Source organism: Fukomys damarensis, unplaced genomic scaffold (genome assembly GCF_012274545.1).
Source record: "Fukomys damarensis isolate Sample0158 unplaced genomic scaffold, DMR_v1.0_HiC HiC_scaffold_15, whole genome shotgun sequence".
In the NCBI taxonomy this organism is placed as follows: Eukaryota; Metazoa; Chordata; class Mammalia; order Rodentia; family Bathyergidae; genus Fukomys; species Fukomys damarensis.
This window is the reverse complement of record NW_022900927.1, coordinates 18612737-18628684: the sequence shown is the minus strand read 5'-3', so window position 1 is coordinate 18628684 and position 15948 is coordinate 18612737. Positions and strand designations below refer to the sequence as shown.

Sequence of the window (15948 nt, the reverse complement as noted above, 5' to 3'; positions counted from 1 at the left end):
AGGGGTCCTGGCCATCTGACCAGTAAGCAGGGGCAAAGGTAATGACCCAGCTGGGACTAAATTCTGTCCTCCTCCCGCAGGTGTCAGAAGCTCCCGGAGCAGGGTCATGTATGGGGGCCTGCACATTCCAGGCTCCTGGCCAGTGACAGCATCTGCAGCGCCCAGTGCAGAGGGAAGAAGGTGACAGCGAGTACCAGCCACTCCATTTCGCGTAGCACCCCAGGTTTGGAAAGACAGCACCAGAGAGCCATAGTCCCTGCATCTAACGTGAGCTCCAAAAGCTCAGGACTTGGGAAGGGCTATGGGCACAGTGAACTGACTTACTTACCCACACCACTGCATGCTACCATCTCAAATCTCCCTGTACACTTGTTTCTTGGTCTCTTTCAGGGAGGGCCGGCATGGAGCCTGAGTCTGGTGGTGCTCACTCACCCACAAGTGTCTCAGTGATGGGCAAAGACCCAATCCCAGCTCAGGCTACTCCTAGGGCTTAGATACCTGTGGCTTCAGAGGGACAGACTGGCCTCAGATTCCCTGTGTGCTCTGCCTCCCTCCTCACTTCTAAGCCCAGCTTTGGTGATAGGCTGCATTTAGGCTTTTAATAGACTGGCCTGTGGGTGTCTTGGCTCCCCCTCATTCCTCATACTTGGTCGTCTTTTCCAATAAAGTTCACAGTCGTGTATACTTGTGCTGATAATCTCTTGTTGGTCCTGCCTGCTTCACTGGTCTGCCCAGATTCCCTCCAGAGGGCAGAAGGTGAGAAGCTGTTCTCAGCTACAGAGGGGAGGAGGGCAATTTCCAGGCCCCCTGCCCCTACCCTGCACACATTACATCCCACAGGGTGCAGTGGTGAACCAGCAGCTCCCAAACCCAGACACACAAAACCATAGGGAGGGTTAGGGAAGGATCTGTGCCTCTGAAACCTTAGATAAGGATGTCACCACTCACAGCTGCCATATACCAGTGGTCTACTCCCTTTACTCCCATAGTCAACTTGGAAAAATATCCTGCCCATGAGGTCAGACACAGAGACTTCTTCTCAGCAACCAGCACATCCGAGATGCTACTGCACATACACACATCACCATCATCACCTGATGATGAGTGTCCCAGATGCCCCAGTACCCACCAGATGTGCTACCGGCCACCAGGGACAATGTCCCCATGCCTTGTCTCTGATGCAAAACCCCCAGGACACAAATGCAGACCCCACCCCAGTCAGAAACTCTGACATTTGGATAACCCCATCAAGCCCAGAGGTGACACACAGAGGTTCCCTACCTGTTCCTTCCCACCGATCCCACGGACAGCCCATCCCTCTGCCTAAGGACCCAAGCATAGACTCCCTCCCAGTGACCTGGACTCTGAAGCCTCTCCCATGCACATAGACCCTCCATCCGTGACTATCCCTCCACAGAATCCCAGACACAGAGAGCCCCCGCCCAAGTACCCACATACATACCTGTCCACGGACGGCCCCAGAGCCTGGCAGACCCAGCACCAGGAAAGGGCAGCTGGCCTGAGAGTTGGCTGGGCCTCCCAAAACCTGGGCCTGGGACAGCTGAGTGTGTGAGACCTTCTCACTGCCAAAAGAATACACTCTGGCAGCAGAGGGGACATAGGGGGTGGTGGGGTGCAAACACCTCTGCCACTCCCTGGGCGGGGAGGACTCCAGCGGCCACTTGCTGGCAGAGCCGGAAGTTCCCGTGGCCTCCCTGTGCTTCCTCTAGAGAGGCCCTGGAACCAACCCACCTCTAAAAAAAAGGTAAAGGTGTCATTCTGGATGAGTCCACCCTTATAGCAGAATCCCATGTCACCATGTGCTTCCTCAGTCCCCCTCACAGAAGGCTTCCTAGTCACCCAGGCAGACCCTGACTTCTCTGGTCCCCTGTCCTTCCCACCCACTTCCCTGCCCTGCCTAAGGAAGCCAGGATGCCAGGCACCAGCCACTGGATTCACCTACGCCTCAAAAAGCTCTTTATTGAAGTGATTCTGACATACTTTTCAGAGCGCTGTGCAGTCTTAGGACTGGGGAGAAGAGGGAAGGAACTTCAGGCAGAGGGACAGGGGTCTCCCCATGCCCAGGGCTCAATAGTGGGTGCTCTCTCTGGTGGTAGATGTGGTCCTGATGGAATAGGCCTTGATGGCCCCAGGGCCCCCACTGCTGAAGCGCAGGGCATTGCTGCCCATGGTTCCCCCAAAGACCAGTCCCTTGCCACCACCACTGCTGGAATTCACCATGGCTGCAAAAGAAGGGAGGAAAACTCCATTGGTACAAGGGTCCCCAGCAATCCCTTCCCCTCACTCCACTCCCACCCTCCTACCAAAGCTGTGCCTCACCCTCACCCCTACCTCCTTCCCTGTCCCATCCATCAGCCAATACAAAAAGAGCCTCTAAATGTGGGGTGATGGTGGTAGAGGTTTCCCCACAAGCCTTCTGCCCTGGGCCAAGGAGCTGGATGGGAGTTTCTGGGAACCTGCCAGAAGCTGCCGGAAGGAAGGAGGCTCCCATCCCCACGCGCAGGGCCCTTAGGCCAGTCAGCCATTCTGAAAACCCCACCTAGCTGCATACAAAGGGGCAGCAGCCAAGGACTTACAGATGTTCGCAGCTCCCACTCCATCTCCGGTCAACCTGGGGGCAGAGGACAAACTATGAGAATAGCTCTTGACTCAAAATCTGGGGCAGGCACTGCCAAACACCACTGGTCCAGACCCCAAGCGGGTTCCTTACCACCAACCTTCTTTCAGCCTTGCTGCAAAATGAGGGGGGTCACCTCAGCTCTTCTCCCTACTGGCCACATGACCTGGGGCAAGGTCCCAAAGCTTCCATTTCCACCTATAAGTTGATCCTAACTAGTGGACCCAAGTCAGAAGCTTGTTTGTGGAGGTTTACTAGTATAATTCGCCTAAACCCCTGCACCCTAGGGTTTGATAAATGGTAGCCACATTTCCTATTTAACTACATGTCTGCCTTCACTCACCAGGGAAAGGTGCGAGAAGTCCTAAAAGTTGCTTATGTATGTCTATGAGAACTGGAACATAGTGATTATCTGTGTTGAAATAATTAATGAATTGTTGATTGATTCGCCTGCCACTTCAGCCAGACAGGACTGAGGATAGGTGGTGTGGCTTTAAGCAGCCTCTGGGGCTGAAACAGTTCTTACAGTGGAAATTAAAAGCCTGAAAGAGCTGGGTCTGTTTGTTTTGTGATTCACAGCCCCACTGTCACCAAGCCCTTGGCCTTGGGGATCAGCTTAGCGGGGAGGTGGCAGGGGAGCACCTCACTTTGATGGAGAGAATGTGGAGCCCAGCTAGGAAGGGGGCAAGAGATGGGGTTTTTGGAAGCTTCCTGAACACTTGTTTGAATGGCCCCTTCTGGAAGCGCTGGACATTATGGAGGATGAGGACAGGCTGCCACCAGGCAGCAACTCTATACAAGAATTTCCAGTACAAGGCCTAAGAAGTTCAGAAGAGATCTGAATGGCCATATCTTCATGATCTGGGTGATTTTTCTTTTTTAATTCTAAATAAGTATTTATTCCTATGCCTAATTTTTATTTGTAATTTTGTATTCTCAAAAGTGCCCCCTACACACACACATTTTATTTTATGAGTTTTAGGACCATGATCCTGGGTCTGCCCAAGGAAGGGCAGAGGGATTAAGGGATAAAAGTAAGATGTCCCCAGGAATGGGGGCGTGGTCTCATCAGAGAACCAGCCTGATTACAGCAACCCAGCAATCAGAAAGGGGTGTCTTGTCTTGCTTTGTGACTTGGGAACACCACTTACCACTCTAAGCTCCAATTCCCTCATCAGCCCAGGGAGGGAGCTATAAGGGTTCCCCACTTTAAGGGTCCCCCCAACTCTGACTTCTATGAGAAAAAGAGGTCAAAGGTATGGATTCCCAAGAAATTATGCCACGCACCTCATCCCCGAGCCATGGGCAGGAGGGTGCAGAGAGAGGCAACATGGCTAGAGCTCCCCTGGGCCCAAGGTCTTTGTTCCCAGAGGCCTCTGATGTTCAGTTCTTCTGCCTACAAAGAAGCCTGGGTGTCCACTCAGAGAAGGGCCAGTCAGGTGCAAGGGCAGGGAGCTCAGGTCCTGCTGCCACGCCCTTCCTCCTCCTCCCAGCACCAGGCACTGGGCTTAACACACCCTGATCCCCACCAGGTTCCTCTCTGATCCACTCATCCTCCAGCCTCTCTCTCTCCAGCTCCTCAGGAACAATGCTCAGAAAAGAAAAAGATCTTTTATAAATTCAGCATCTGAAAAATGCAAGATGCTGGTCTCCTAGTGCTTCTCTTGTGGGTGTTTTGTCTTCTCAGCACTGTGCCACTGCCCTGAGGGCAGAAGCACATCACACATCCATCTCTGTGCTGGGTTCTAACAAGCCAGCGCGAGTACGGCTTCCCAGCCTTTGCCACGCTGCACTTCTCGCCTATCCAAATCCTAACCTTCCTCAAGGTACACCTCTGAAGCCTTGTCTGTTGACAGGAAGAATCAATCAGTCCAACAACACAGACGGAGGGGCAGAGCTTTCATGAAGAACATCCTACAAAACTAACCCATTGCAGCCTCTTCTCTGGCTGCAGGTCAGTATGCAAATGTCTCTGGGGGCAGAGGAAATGGTCCTCCTCCAGCACACTCAGTCTGTGCCACACAATATCGCTGAGTGTGGTAAGTGGCAGCCTGGAGGCATGGACACTCCTTGGACCAGGAATCAGCACAGCCTTAACTACACACTGGCCCTGTTCCCTCAATTCATAAAACAGGACCACTGCTTCCCCCTTAGCAGACCAAGGAGTCAGTATGTCTGACCTGCTTTCCTAAGAACATTGTGAGGATCCTGCTAATGGATACACACACAAAGGGCCTTTCCTTTCCTTCAGAAGGTCATCTCATTGAGGGCAAAGCAGCAAGCATCAGCTCTGTTCCCCCTGTGCCTCCCACCCCAGTCCCCTGCAGAGGAAGGGCACACGGGAATGCTTGTGATGGATGGATATCAAGTCCAGGTCCCACTGAACCTCAAGACCTCCTCCTGCCCGGCTTCCTGTCCCTCACCTGCTCTCCTCGCCCTCCAGCAGCTTGCAGTAGGTGGCGATCTCAATGTCCAGAGCCAGCTTGATGTTCATGAGCTCCTGGTACTCACGCAGCTGCCGTGCTATGTCCTGCTTGGCCTGCTGCAGGGCAGCCTCCAGCTCCTTCTGCTTGGCATAAGCATCCTTGAGGGCCAGCTCCCCATGCTCCTCAGCCTCAGCGATGGCAGCTTCCAACTTGGCACGCTGCAGGCAACAGAGGCACTGTGAACTGGGTGCCAAGGTACAGAAGCCAGCTCCTTCTCATCTGCCCACCCTGGATCTAACACCTGGGCAACTTGCTTAAGGTGGCCTTGTTGGCACCACCTACCCTCTCAAGCACCAGGGAGTCCCAAGAGTTAATCACATGAATTGGGATTTCCAATGCCTAGGTTCCAAGTCTGGCTCTGCCACTTACTAGCTATGTGTCCCTGGGTGAATCAACCCTTCTAAGGCAAAATTTCCTTTCTGAAGAGAGCAATAGTCAGCCATGTATGGTGGTGCACATCTGTAATCCCAATGATTTATGGGCCGAGGCAAGCAGATTGCAAGTTTGAGGCCAGCCTGGCAACTCAGCAAAAATCTTCTCTCAAAATGAAAAGGGCTGGGGAATGTCACTCAGTGGTAGAGGGCTTGCCTGGCAGACAGTGGCACCACTGAGCTCAATCCCCAGCCCCATAAAAAATAAATTTTAAAAAAGAAATAAACATAGTGCTTCCCTCATAGGGATATTGGGAGAATGAAACAACACACAGGCAGTCTTGGCACAATGTTTAACACCAGCAGGTACTTGGTAAGTGCTACAGTAATTACTACCATTCATAGATGCTACAGTGATTCACAAATTCCTGTCCTCCAGTCCCTGGTTGCAGGAACTCTAAGACCATGGATCCTGGCCATGTCCCCAAATTCCAGGCAGCTCATGAGGTCTAGAAACCACCTTTAAAATAAGAACCAAAAAAAAGAGGGGGGCCAGGGATGTGGCTCAGTTGTTCAGCCGCCTGCCTCACAAGCACAAGGACCTGAGTTCTATCCCTGGTACCACCAAAAAAAAAAAAAGCTCGGGATGTAGTTTGAGAAAAGGCCTTGGTTTCAATGGGAAAAAAGGGTAAGTCATGAAGCTCAGTGGCAGAGTGCTTACTCAGCATGTATGAGGGCCTGGGTTCAATTCTTGATACCAACAAAAAAATTATACATATATATGATTGCTAATAATAATAATAATAATAAAATAAGAACCAGTTGGAAACAACCCAGAACAAGGGGCCTGAGAGCAAGGAGTCCCTGCTGTTCACCCCAGGTGCCATGGGATGCATTATCGACAGGCCAGGGTCTTGGCAGAGATGGGGTTTCAATGGACTTGTGTCAGCCTTGAGCAGCTGCCATTTGCTACATGGCCTCAGAGCTCTCCCTCTTTGGGACCTTCCCTTACTGGGAGCTGGGCCAGGCCCCAGTCTTCTTCTGTTCAGCTCATTCAAAGGGCTGTTGTCCCCATGTCCCAGCCTAAGCTTCTCTTCCTTGCTCATGTAGTATCCCTCTGTCCTCGGATATTCTTTCCTCAGCGGAGGCCCATCCTCATTGCCCCCTAGCTGCCATTCAGTGCTCTGTCCTGTGGCCAGTGCCCCTGGGTCAGGGCCACCCTGCTCCCTCTGGAGGCCACTCCCAGCTCTCTTGAGGGCCCTCCTGGTAACAGACATGCTGATTCTGGTGCCTGGCTCTGCCCCACTGTGTGAGAGAACCATGTGGTGGAAGCTGAGGTTTGAGGAACCACTGTTCATTATTCCATGGCACCTGTCCTGGCCCAGAAGCTGACCGACTTCACAAGGTGATTCGCAGCCCTGCATCTGTGCCGGGAGGCAGCCTCTGCCCTTGTGTAAATAGGCCTGTGGGGCCAGGGTGAGGGGGGCCAGGGTGAGGAGGGCCTGGGAAAGAACTCCCACTTCCAATCCCCCCAGCCTCCTGCAAATAAGCTTTCTTAAACTGCAGCACTTGCTACCTGACCTTCCCGCACTGTAGACACCAGCATCTCTGTAGGGGCTTGGGGAACCCCTCTCTCATCAATCAGCATCCCCCAACTCTAGCTGTCAGCAAAACACATCCTCAGAGTGTCTCATCTGAGACCTGCACCGTAACATGCACCAGGTGCCAGAAGAGAGGACTCATGAACCAGACAGATAGGATCCCTGCTCTTAAGGCATTTAATATTACAGTGGGGGGGGGTCTATAACTTAATAGTAAGACAGAACATTTCAGACAAACTGCTGATGTTGTGGTAAGGTATTGCGAGGAAGCCATCTTTAAGAAGGGGTCTTTTATCCTAAACCCCAGAGATGAGAAAGGGACAGTGATGGATAAAAATGGGAGAACCACATTCCAGGTAGAGGAAAAGCCAGTGCAAAGGCCCTGGAGCATGAACGTGCTTAGCAAATCCAAGACACAGGAAGCAGACTAGTATCGCCTGAGCAGAGGGAGAGAGGGAGGGGAACCATGGGAAGTGAGGACAGGGAAAGGGACTTAAAAGCCATGGTAAAGTTTTCTACTGTCCTCACTCTCCCCTGTGAACTGTGAGCTCCAAGATGGTGCAAACTGCCCAAGAGCTAGGTACAAGCAGAGACCTCAGAGCCCGTGTGGTGCCTAAAGGTGGTTCTCCTCTAGCCAGCCAACCTGATATTCTTTCCAAAGGCCCTATGTTCAGCTAGGAATCTTCTCCCTCCGGTCTCAAGCCAGGTCCTGGTCAAAAGCATTCTTCCCTGGAGGTCTCACCAGTGGGCCAAAGATGTGAGTCGCATTGGCCCCAAGCAAGGAAGAGCAGGATGACACATCCCTCCAGCCTCCTGGTCTTCACCCTGAGCTTAGACTGTCTTGGTTGGCTGCTTCTCAAGTGCCCCAAAGAGCAGAGAGGAGGAAGAAGGGAGTACTCAAACCCACCTGGTTCTTGATGTTGTCGATCTCAGCCTGCAGCCTCTGGATGGCCCGGTTCATCTCCACAATCTCATTTCGGGTATTCCGGAGGTCCTCCCCGTGTTTCCCAGACTGGGCCTGAAGGATCTCAAACTGGAAGAGCCGTGCAGAGACATACAGCAGTGGGTAGACAAAGATTACAGGCAATCGGACCCTCCCCACCCAGGGAAAGCGCCTCCCCGCTTATATTTCCAGGGGAGAACAGTCAGATTCCTAGCCATCCTCACCCAGTGTCAAGAGGCCAGACTGCTGGATGGTGGGACAGGGAAGAAATTCAGTCCCTCTTAGCCAGGACAAGGACAGGGAAGGCTTCTGGGGCCTCTTCCTATTGACTCTAAGGTTCTCCCACTCCCACCCTGCCCTGTTGCTGAAGAACCACGGAAAATCTGAGATTCTGTCCTGTTCAACAGCCCCATCCCAGCACCACCCAGCTCGCAGGTGTGGAGACTGAGTCCCGGAAAAATGAGGCCCTGGGGCCACACAGCAAATGAAGAGCAGCACAGGCTTGAAGCCAACCCTCCTTGTTGGTGTACCTATGCTGTCACCCATGGACCAACCTCTGGAGAGACTTCCCTCTATGCTGCTTCTCAAACTGCCTGAGGTCCTCCTCCAAGAGCACTGCTCCACCCCAGCATTCCCACCCACACGCTTAGCACTGGCACTGTTGGCTGTCCAGGCCCCATGAGGATGTGCAATGATCATGCCTCCCAGGTCTGCAGTCCTAGGATTTGGGATCTACAGAGTCCCCGTTTATCCATCCACTTGCTGTGAGGAGTTAGGCAAATTACTCTCTCTGTGCCTAAGTCTCCTTATCATTAAAATGGCAATAGCAACAGTACCCACCTGAGAGAGCTATGAGGATTCAATGGGTGAAGAAAAGTAAAACACTGGAAACATCACCTATGTAAGTATGCCATGCCTGTATAAGGTCCTACACTGTTCCTAGAACTATGTATTTGCCACATTTGAGTTACTGTTGATGCATGTCTACTTCCTCTGCCCAGCCTCCCCATCAGGCTGGGATCTCCCCCAGGGCAGGGACCTGGCCTGTATGTCCACTTCCTCCCTAGGCTCCAGAGTGCACCACAAACTTAATCACGTGCCTGTAGGATAGTGAAGCTCCAGCCCCTGAAGCCTTGAGACAAGGTGAAGAGGAAGGGAAGCCTCACCAAGGGCCCTGGCAGGAGGAGGAAAAATGCAGCAAGTAGCTATGTACCTTCTTCTGGTACGAGGCCTCGGCCTCGGCCCGGCTGCGGTTGGCCATCTCCTCATACTGAGCCTTGACCTCAGCGATGATGCTGTCCAGGTCCAGACTGCGGTTGTTGTCCATGGACAGCACCACAGATGTGTCTGAGATCTGGGACTGCAGCTCTGCCAACTCCTGTAGGGACCAGAAAAAATGTTGAGACTTAGGTATGACCCACCCCTGTGCCCACACTGGTGCCAGGACTCTCCACATAGGGGACAGAAGGAGAAAGGAGGGGCTGGAGAACTGAGCAGCCCAACAGCAAGGAGCCCAGACCCATCACATGCTTTAAACCACTCTGCCCATCCCTGGCTCTTGCATCTCAAAGCAGCAGAGTCTGGCAGGACTAAAGGAGATCGATGGAAATAAGGGACACTGACACTGAGGTCCCCTTGGGCACAAGTACTACTGTGATAGGGTCAGTAGAGGATGGTGAAACAAATAATATTCCTCCCTGTGGATGGAATACTCTACAGCCTTTAAAACTGGTGATACAGTCAGGTGAGGTGGTACATTACTATAATCCCAGCACTCTGGGAGGCTGAGGCAGAAGGATCAGAAGTTTGAGTCCAGCCTGGACAATTTTGCAAAATAACCAGATCCTGTCTCAAAATAAAAAATTTAAAAAGGTAGGGCAAGCCCGGTGTGGTGGCTCACACCTGCTATCCTTGTACTTAAGAGGCTGAGGCAGAGGATTGTCATGAGTTTGAGGCCAGACTGGGCTACACAGTATGTTCAAGACCAGTCTGAACTACATAGTAAGACCCTGTCTCAAAAAAAAACAAAAATTAGGGGATGCAGCTCAGTGAGAAGGCCCTAGGTCCAATCCCCAGTATTATAAAACAAAAATCCTGGTGATACAGCTGCCCATATGAATAGGGAAGCACGTCCACAGTGTGCTGTTAGGTAAAAATGGACATGACTTTACATCTTATAAAAATATATATCTCTATATCTCTGTGCAAATACATGCACAGATAGTCTGGCATCACTAGGTATAGTGATTGTTTTCAGCTTTATGCCTTACTTTATTTTCTGTAATTTTTTGCAATGAGTAGGTATTACTTTCACAATGAGAAGAAACAATTATTTATTATATGTAAGCATAGTGTAGAGGTATGTGTGCATATAGGTACATACGATATACTTATATAATCTGTGGCAGACACAGGCAGACCTTCACTGAGCTTAGATTGCTCAGTAGCCTCAAGAACCCAGCCCCTGAAACTATCAAACATGCAAACACTTGTTGTTGGGGCTAATGGAGGCTGAGGATTCAGGTAAGGACTGGACTAAGAATGGAGAACTGGTCCCTTCTGGGTGACTGGCCCACTCTGCCATCTGCCTAAGGCCAGAGACTCTCACAGATGGGAGTGGAGGGGTTTTTAAATCCCCATGGAGGAAAACAGCTGGAAACCCAGGAGAGGGTGACAAGCAGAGAATGAGAAGGAAAGTGTGGACCAAAATAGTAGGCCGGTGGACCTCGATCCACGAGTCTCCCTGGATGTAAACTCTTGGGTACTTTCCTCACTTGGACTCCCCTGCCTGCCCCACCCAACCCTCCTTGGAACAACTCGATTGCATCCAGGTCTCCTCTGACCTCCTGCCTCCTTTCTGCCCCACTCAGCCCCCTAACCGACAATTTCTGTGATCATCCCGCATCTCCTGAAGGCCAGTCCTGATTGACCTCGCTTTCTCTCTCTGCTACCGCCAGTTCTTCCCTACCCTCCAGCCCATCAACATTCCTGAGTCCAGAGAGGACAAAGAACAGGATAATAACCCCACCCCCAAGAGAAAGCCAGGCTGGCCCAGAGGCAGGGAGTTGGGCCAGACGGGTCACATAGGAGATGACCTGCCACCCACCCAAAGGCCCTTACCATCTCATTGAGGGTCTTGAGGAAGTTGATCTCATCACTGAGGCCATCCACCTTGGCCTGCAAATCTACTTTGTTCATGTAGGTGTTGTCCACATCCTGGGGGTGAGGGGAGAGAGGGCAGAGGAACACTGTGTCCTCAGCATAGGGAATATTCAGTAGTGACTAAAGCAAGCCAGTCCAACCCACAAGCCCACATGCCACTGGCCTAGCAAGAAACACAGTTCTTTGGGCTGTCTGACATGACTGTGGCAGGAGCTTCCTCCACAGGCCCTCTAAGCAACATGCTGAGCTTTGTCACCATGTGTCCCCAGGGCTAGTACTGACCTCACTTCAGGGAAATGTAAAGCCCCAGACCTAGCACGTAACCAGTGCCTAAAAGGTCCTATGGTATGGACACACCCAGCTGTGCCATCAACTAGCCGTGTGACCTGGAACGAATCACTTCTGCTCTGTGAGGCTCAGCTTCTCTCAGTCCCTGGAGAACACATAATCATTCAGATGGCCAGATGCCATCCTAGAGATGAGAGAGCTCAGAGGTCCTGTTTAACTGATAGTGTGAGTGACTCTGAGGCAGGTGGTCCCAGCTCAGGTTAGAGTACAACTGGGCCTCTTCTAGTGCACTTCACTGAGTGACCTTCCGGGGTGGGGCCCACTTATCTCCTCTCTGGGTCCCTGAGGACCCAACACTCTGCAGCAGGTTGCATGCCATTGGGTGTGCACTGAGACAGAAATGTAAAGGCTGTGTAGCTCAAAACCCTCTATGACCCTCCTAACTCCAAGCTCCACTTTTACATGCCCAGGGATGGAGAATTCATCCTGCCTGAAGTTCGCCCATTGCATTCACTCAGCAAACATTTCAGACCAGCCAAGTGCCACCCTTGTCTGGCAAGAGAGTCCCATGATCTCCTGTCCACATGTTTTCAGACACCACCACCACCCCTGGCCTGTCTGTCCCCTCACCTTCTTCAGCACCACAAACTCATTCTCGGCAGCCATGCGATGGTTCATTTCCTCTTCATACCTGCATTAGGGGAGAAGCACAGTGTCAGTGCAGCTTTGCCCCAAGCCCTTCATACACAGGTGTGAAATTTCTCCTGCCTCCCGTTACAGCCTCCTTGATGACACACCCGAAAAACAGGTGTTGGAACTACAAAACCTACTTTCCCTGACTTTGCATTGGCTATTTCTAGAGTTTTGAGTCTTAGCATGGAGGGGGAAGGATGCAGGACAAAGGCTGCATCTACCAGGGGAAAGAAGGCAAGTGCTATCCATGCTGTGGTCTGTCTTCTGGGGTCTGCATTAGTATATATGTCCTGGGTCTGCATTAGTACCCTCCATCCCGTAGTGATGGCACTGAGAGGTAAGGTAACTGCCCAAGTCGCTAAGCTGCTAAGTAATAAAGCCCAGACTTGAGCCCAGACAGCTGACACCACAGCCCATGACTTAATCACTGAGGGGGTGGAGAAAGGGCCTAAAGGGGAGGACATATGCAGAGTTAGGACAGAGGATATAGAAAGTCCTAGAAGATCCAGGCCCCAGCTAAATGACCCAAACTCATAGCTACTCCCATAGCATGCCCTTCAATTTCTCTTCCTCCCAAAGACTCAGCAAACAGAGTGAACAAGGACAAACATTGGCCTAACCCAGTGTTTATTCAGGGACTCAGAAACAGATGCAGGAAACAAAAGTTCAGTATTGCCCAAGAGCTGTTGGGAGCAGCAGGAGCAGCCTAAAGTGGCTCTGGTGAGGGACAGGATGGCCACACAGACCACACCTCTCCAGGAGCCCAGGCTCAAGGTATTCACACTCCTAAAGCTGTACTTGAGTCCTATGGAAGCAATGAAAACATCAACAAGTCTCTCTATCCCCCTGCCCCCACCCCCGCCTCCACACTGTGTGAGGAGCATGGATTGTGTGGGTTAGAGGACCCTGGGCAGCAGTACACATGGTCCTTTCCCAGTGCCCACTGCCAGCTCTGGCTTTAGCCCCAGGTCCACAACAAGGAGCTCTGAGGGCCATGTGCAGGGGACATCAATATGGGCTGTATGGGGCCAGGGATTTAGCTCAGTGGTTCTGCCACCTGCCTTGCAAGTGCAAAGTCCCAGGTTCGATCCCCGGTACCATATAAATATATACATGCATGCACCTCTGTGTAAGTCCCTGACGGCAGGAGCTGGCTGTTACTCCAGCCTTCCCTGCCCTGCACCTCCCTGGTTCTACCTGCTGTGGGATTAATCTGTTGACTTTTGTCCTAGGGAAGTGGCTTGTGGGCCCCCAGAGGCCTTGTTTATTCTCTTCCAGTCAGAGCTAGAGTATGGCTTCAGCTTAGTCATACAACCAGAGGCAGAGCACATAATGCACTTACTGTCCCCAGCACCCGCTAGCAGGCCGGTCCCAAAGCCCCAGTCTTCCTGAGCCTCCTGACAGCCTCCTTTCTGACTGCCCTGACCAAACCCTCCCCACAAGCCCCTGAAGCCCCACCAATCACTCAAGATGATAATTCTTCCTCTTTGTCCTTTCCTCCTCACATCATCAGCCCCTTGTCCCCTGCTGGGAGTTAGGAACCCAAAGTCCTGTCCCAGACCTCAGGAACCTACTATCTGAACCTCACTGGTCTCTAATTCCTCACCTGCACAAAAGAGAGCTGTTCTAGAACGATCTGGGAGTCACACAAGTTCTGGGGCACTCTTGTCTTAGAATAGCTTTTGCTTACCCTGTCTTGGAGCTTACTCGGGTTAAAAAAAAAAAAAAAAAACATGCTAAACATTTCCCTCAGACTGAGTAAGGAGAAAAGACCAGAATGACCTGAAACAGTCCCCAAGGACAAAGAAGGGAGAGGAGCAAGCAATGTGTCAGCAAAGACCACCCTCCAGGAGTAACTGCTGAGCAGCTATGCACACTGAGCCTAAGCCAGGGGGACCTGTAGAGGGAAAGCAGAGTGGGATGCACTGTGCCTGGCAGAGGCCCCGGGAACATACTTATTTTTGAAGTCTTCCACCACATCCTGCATGCTCCGAAGCTCCGCCTCTAGGCGGCCCCTATCCAACTGCAGCTTCTCAAGCTGGCCCCGCAGGCTAGAAATCTGTGCCTCAAAGATTCGAGGGAGGATGCTGCTCTTAGCTGACTTCTGCTCCTGCAGCAGTGCCCACTTGGTCTCCAGCATCTTGTTCTGCTGCTCTAGAAACTGCACCTGCATGGGACAAGGAGGAGGAGACTCATGAGGGGCCTACTATGTCACCACAGCAAGATTGAAAAGAGTCTTGGGTCACCCAGCACAGACCATGTTCTCGCTGGCTATCCTCCCAACCATGGCCCCCAATGCTTGTCCCTCTTCTCTGGGACTCTATCTCAAGTGTCTTCCAGTGGGAGCAGTGACCAGGCAGCCTTGGTTTGCAGATGTATCAAGATCTCCACCTTCCTTTGCTCTGTGTTGAATTTTCTTACCCCACCATCACCACCACCCAAGGGCCTCCTTCCCATCTCTGGGACCTGGGGTCAACCAGGCCACCCTTTCCCTTCAGGCTGAGAGCTCTTCTCTTTCTTTTTCAGTATCCTTTCTCCTCCCTCTTTCCTCCAATAAGGCTTCAGATTAGGGCTCTACAAGCAATTCCATGCAAAAGGAGCATCCCACATACCCAGGTCTAAAGCCCAAAAAGGCCCTTAACCACAGCCTGTGTGCCAGGGAATGGGAAGCCAGAGGACCTCCTCAAAACCAGCAACTCAGGGAACCAGCCCCTAAGTGCACCCAGTAAGATGGTACAACAACAGCAGGGACCTGGCCTGGGGTGAGCTGTGGGCTTCGGCCGTACCTGAAGGATGTATAAGGCTGCATAGTAAAGGTGATGAGGACCTAGGTGGAGTGGGGGACACAAATTCAGGAGAGGGAAAGTTTCATCTCAGCCCAAGGGAGAGGGCCATGGCCAGAGGCTCCAGCAGGGCCATTGCCCTTTCCAATTCCACTTGCACCTGCTTCCCCAGACCCAGTAGCCAAGTCTGCCTCCCCCACCCAGGAGTCCATGAGAGGCAGGAACAGGCAGCCAGGAAAAACATCTCCAAATGACTCCTTCCTGGAGCCTCTCACTGCCATCCTGGTCCCGACTGGGTTATCTCTAGGGCAGATGTCACGGCCCCTTCTACACCAAAGGCAGGCAGGCAGGAGGACCAGACAGGTGGGTGGGTGAGGGCAGGAGACTCCCTCCCAGCCTTTCCTTCTAGTATCTCTCTCCGCTGACACAGCCTCTGACCCAGGAGCCATTGTGCCCTCAGCTGGGAAGGCATGGTGCCCCGCCCAGGCTGGACTTCACACAGCCCTGTCAGGAAAGGAGTCCAGAGAGCCAGACCTCCTGACTTGACCTCTGGAGGATCCAGCCTGACACTTGGGACAAAATTTGCCCGAGAGAACACATGGACACAGCTGGTCAGAGCAGCCAGACAAGCTGGACACACATTCCTCTGGAAACAGAGGGGCGGTTGGGGCAGCTTTCAGGGAGGAGAAAGAGCTTCTGGACTGAGAGGGACAAAATAGCAACAGAGCTTATGTGGGGAGGAGAGAAAAAGGCCAGACGCGGTCAGGGCTCGTTAGGGTGTGACCTGGGGGCGAGGCTACTGGCAGGGCCCTGGAGGGCTCACCTTATCGATGAAGGAGGCGAACTTGTTGTTTAGGGTCTTGATCTGCTCACGTTCCTCTTGGCGCACCTGGCGAATGGAGGGGTCGATGTTCGACCGCAGTGGGGCCAGCAGGTTCTGATTGATGGTGACCTCGCGGATGCCGGAGCGCACAGGCCCGCGA

The 15948-nt window shown here is 52.4% G+C and overlaps 1 protein-coding gene across 1 annotated transcript in view; it reads right to left on the bottom strand.

Annotated features, from left to right (window-relative positions):
• Nucleotides 1-1968: 1968 nt before the first annotated feature.
• The window catches only part of Krt7 (keratin 7), a 14314-nt gene continuing 334 nt past the window's right edge, over nt 1969-15948 (bottom strand). Inside the window, 9 exon segments of the mRNA XM_010628618.2 lie at nt 1969-2243; nt 2598-2632; nt 5062-5282; nt 8004-8129; nt 9253-9417; nt 11160-11255; nt 12120-12180; nt 14138-14349; nt 15789-15946. Of these exon segments, the coding sequence (XP_010626920.2) occupies nt 2089-2243; nt 2598-2632; nt 5062-5282; nt 8004-8129; nt 9253-9417; nt 11160-11255; nt 12120-12180; nt 14138-14349; nt 15789-15946 (1229 nt within the window). The 3' untranslated portion in view covers nt 1969-2088.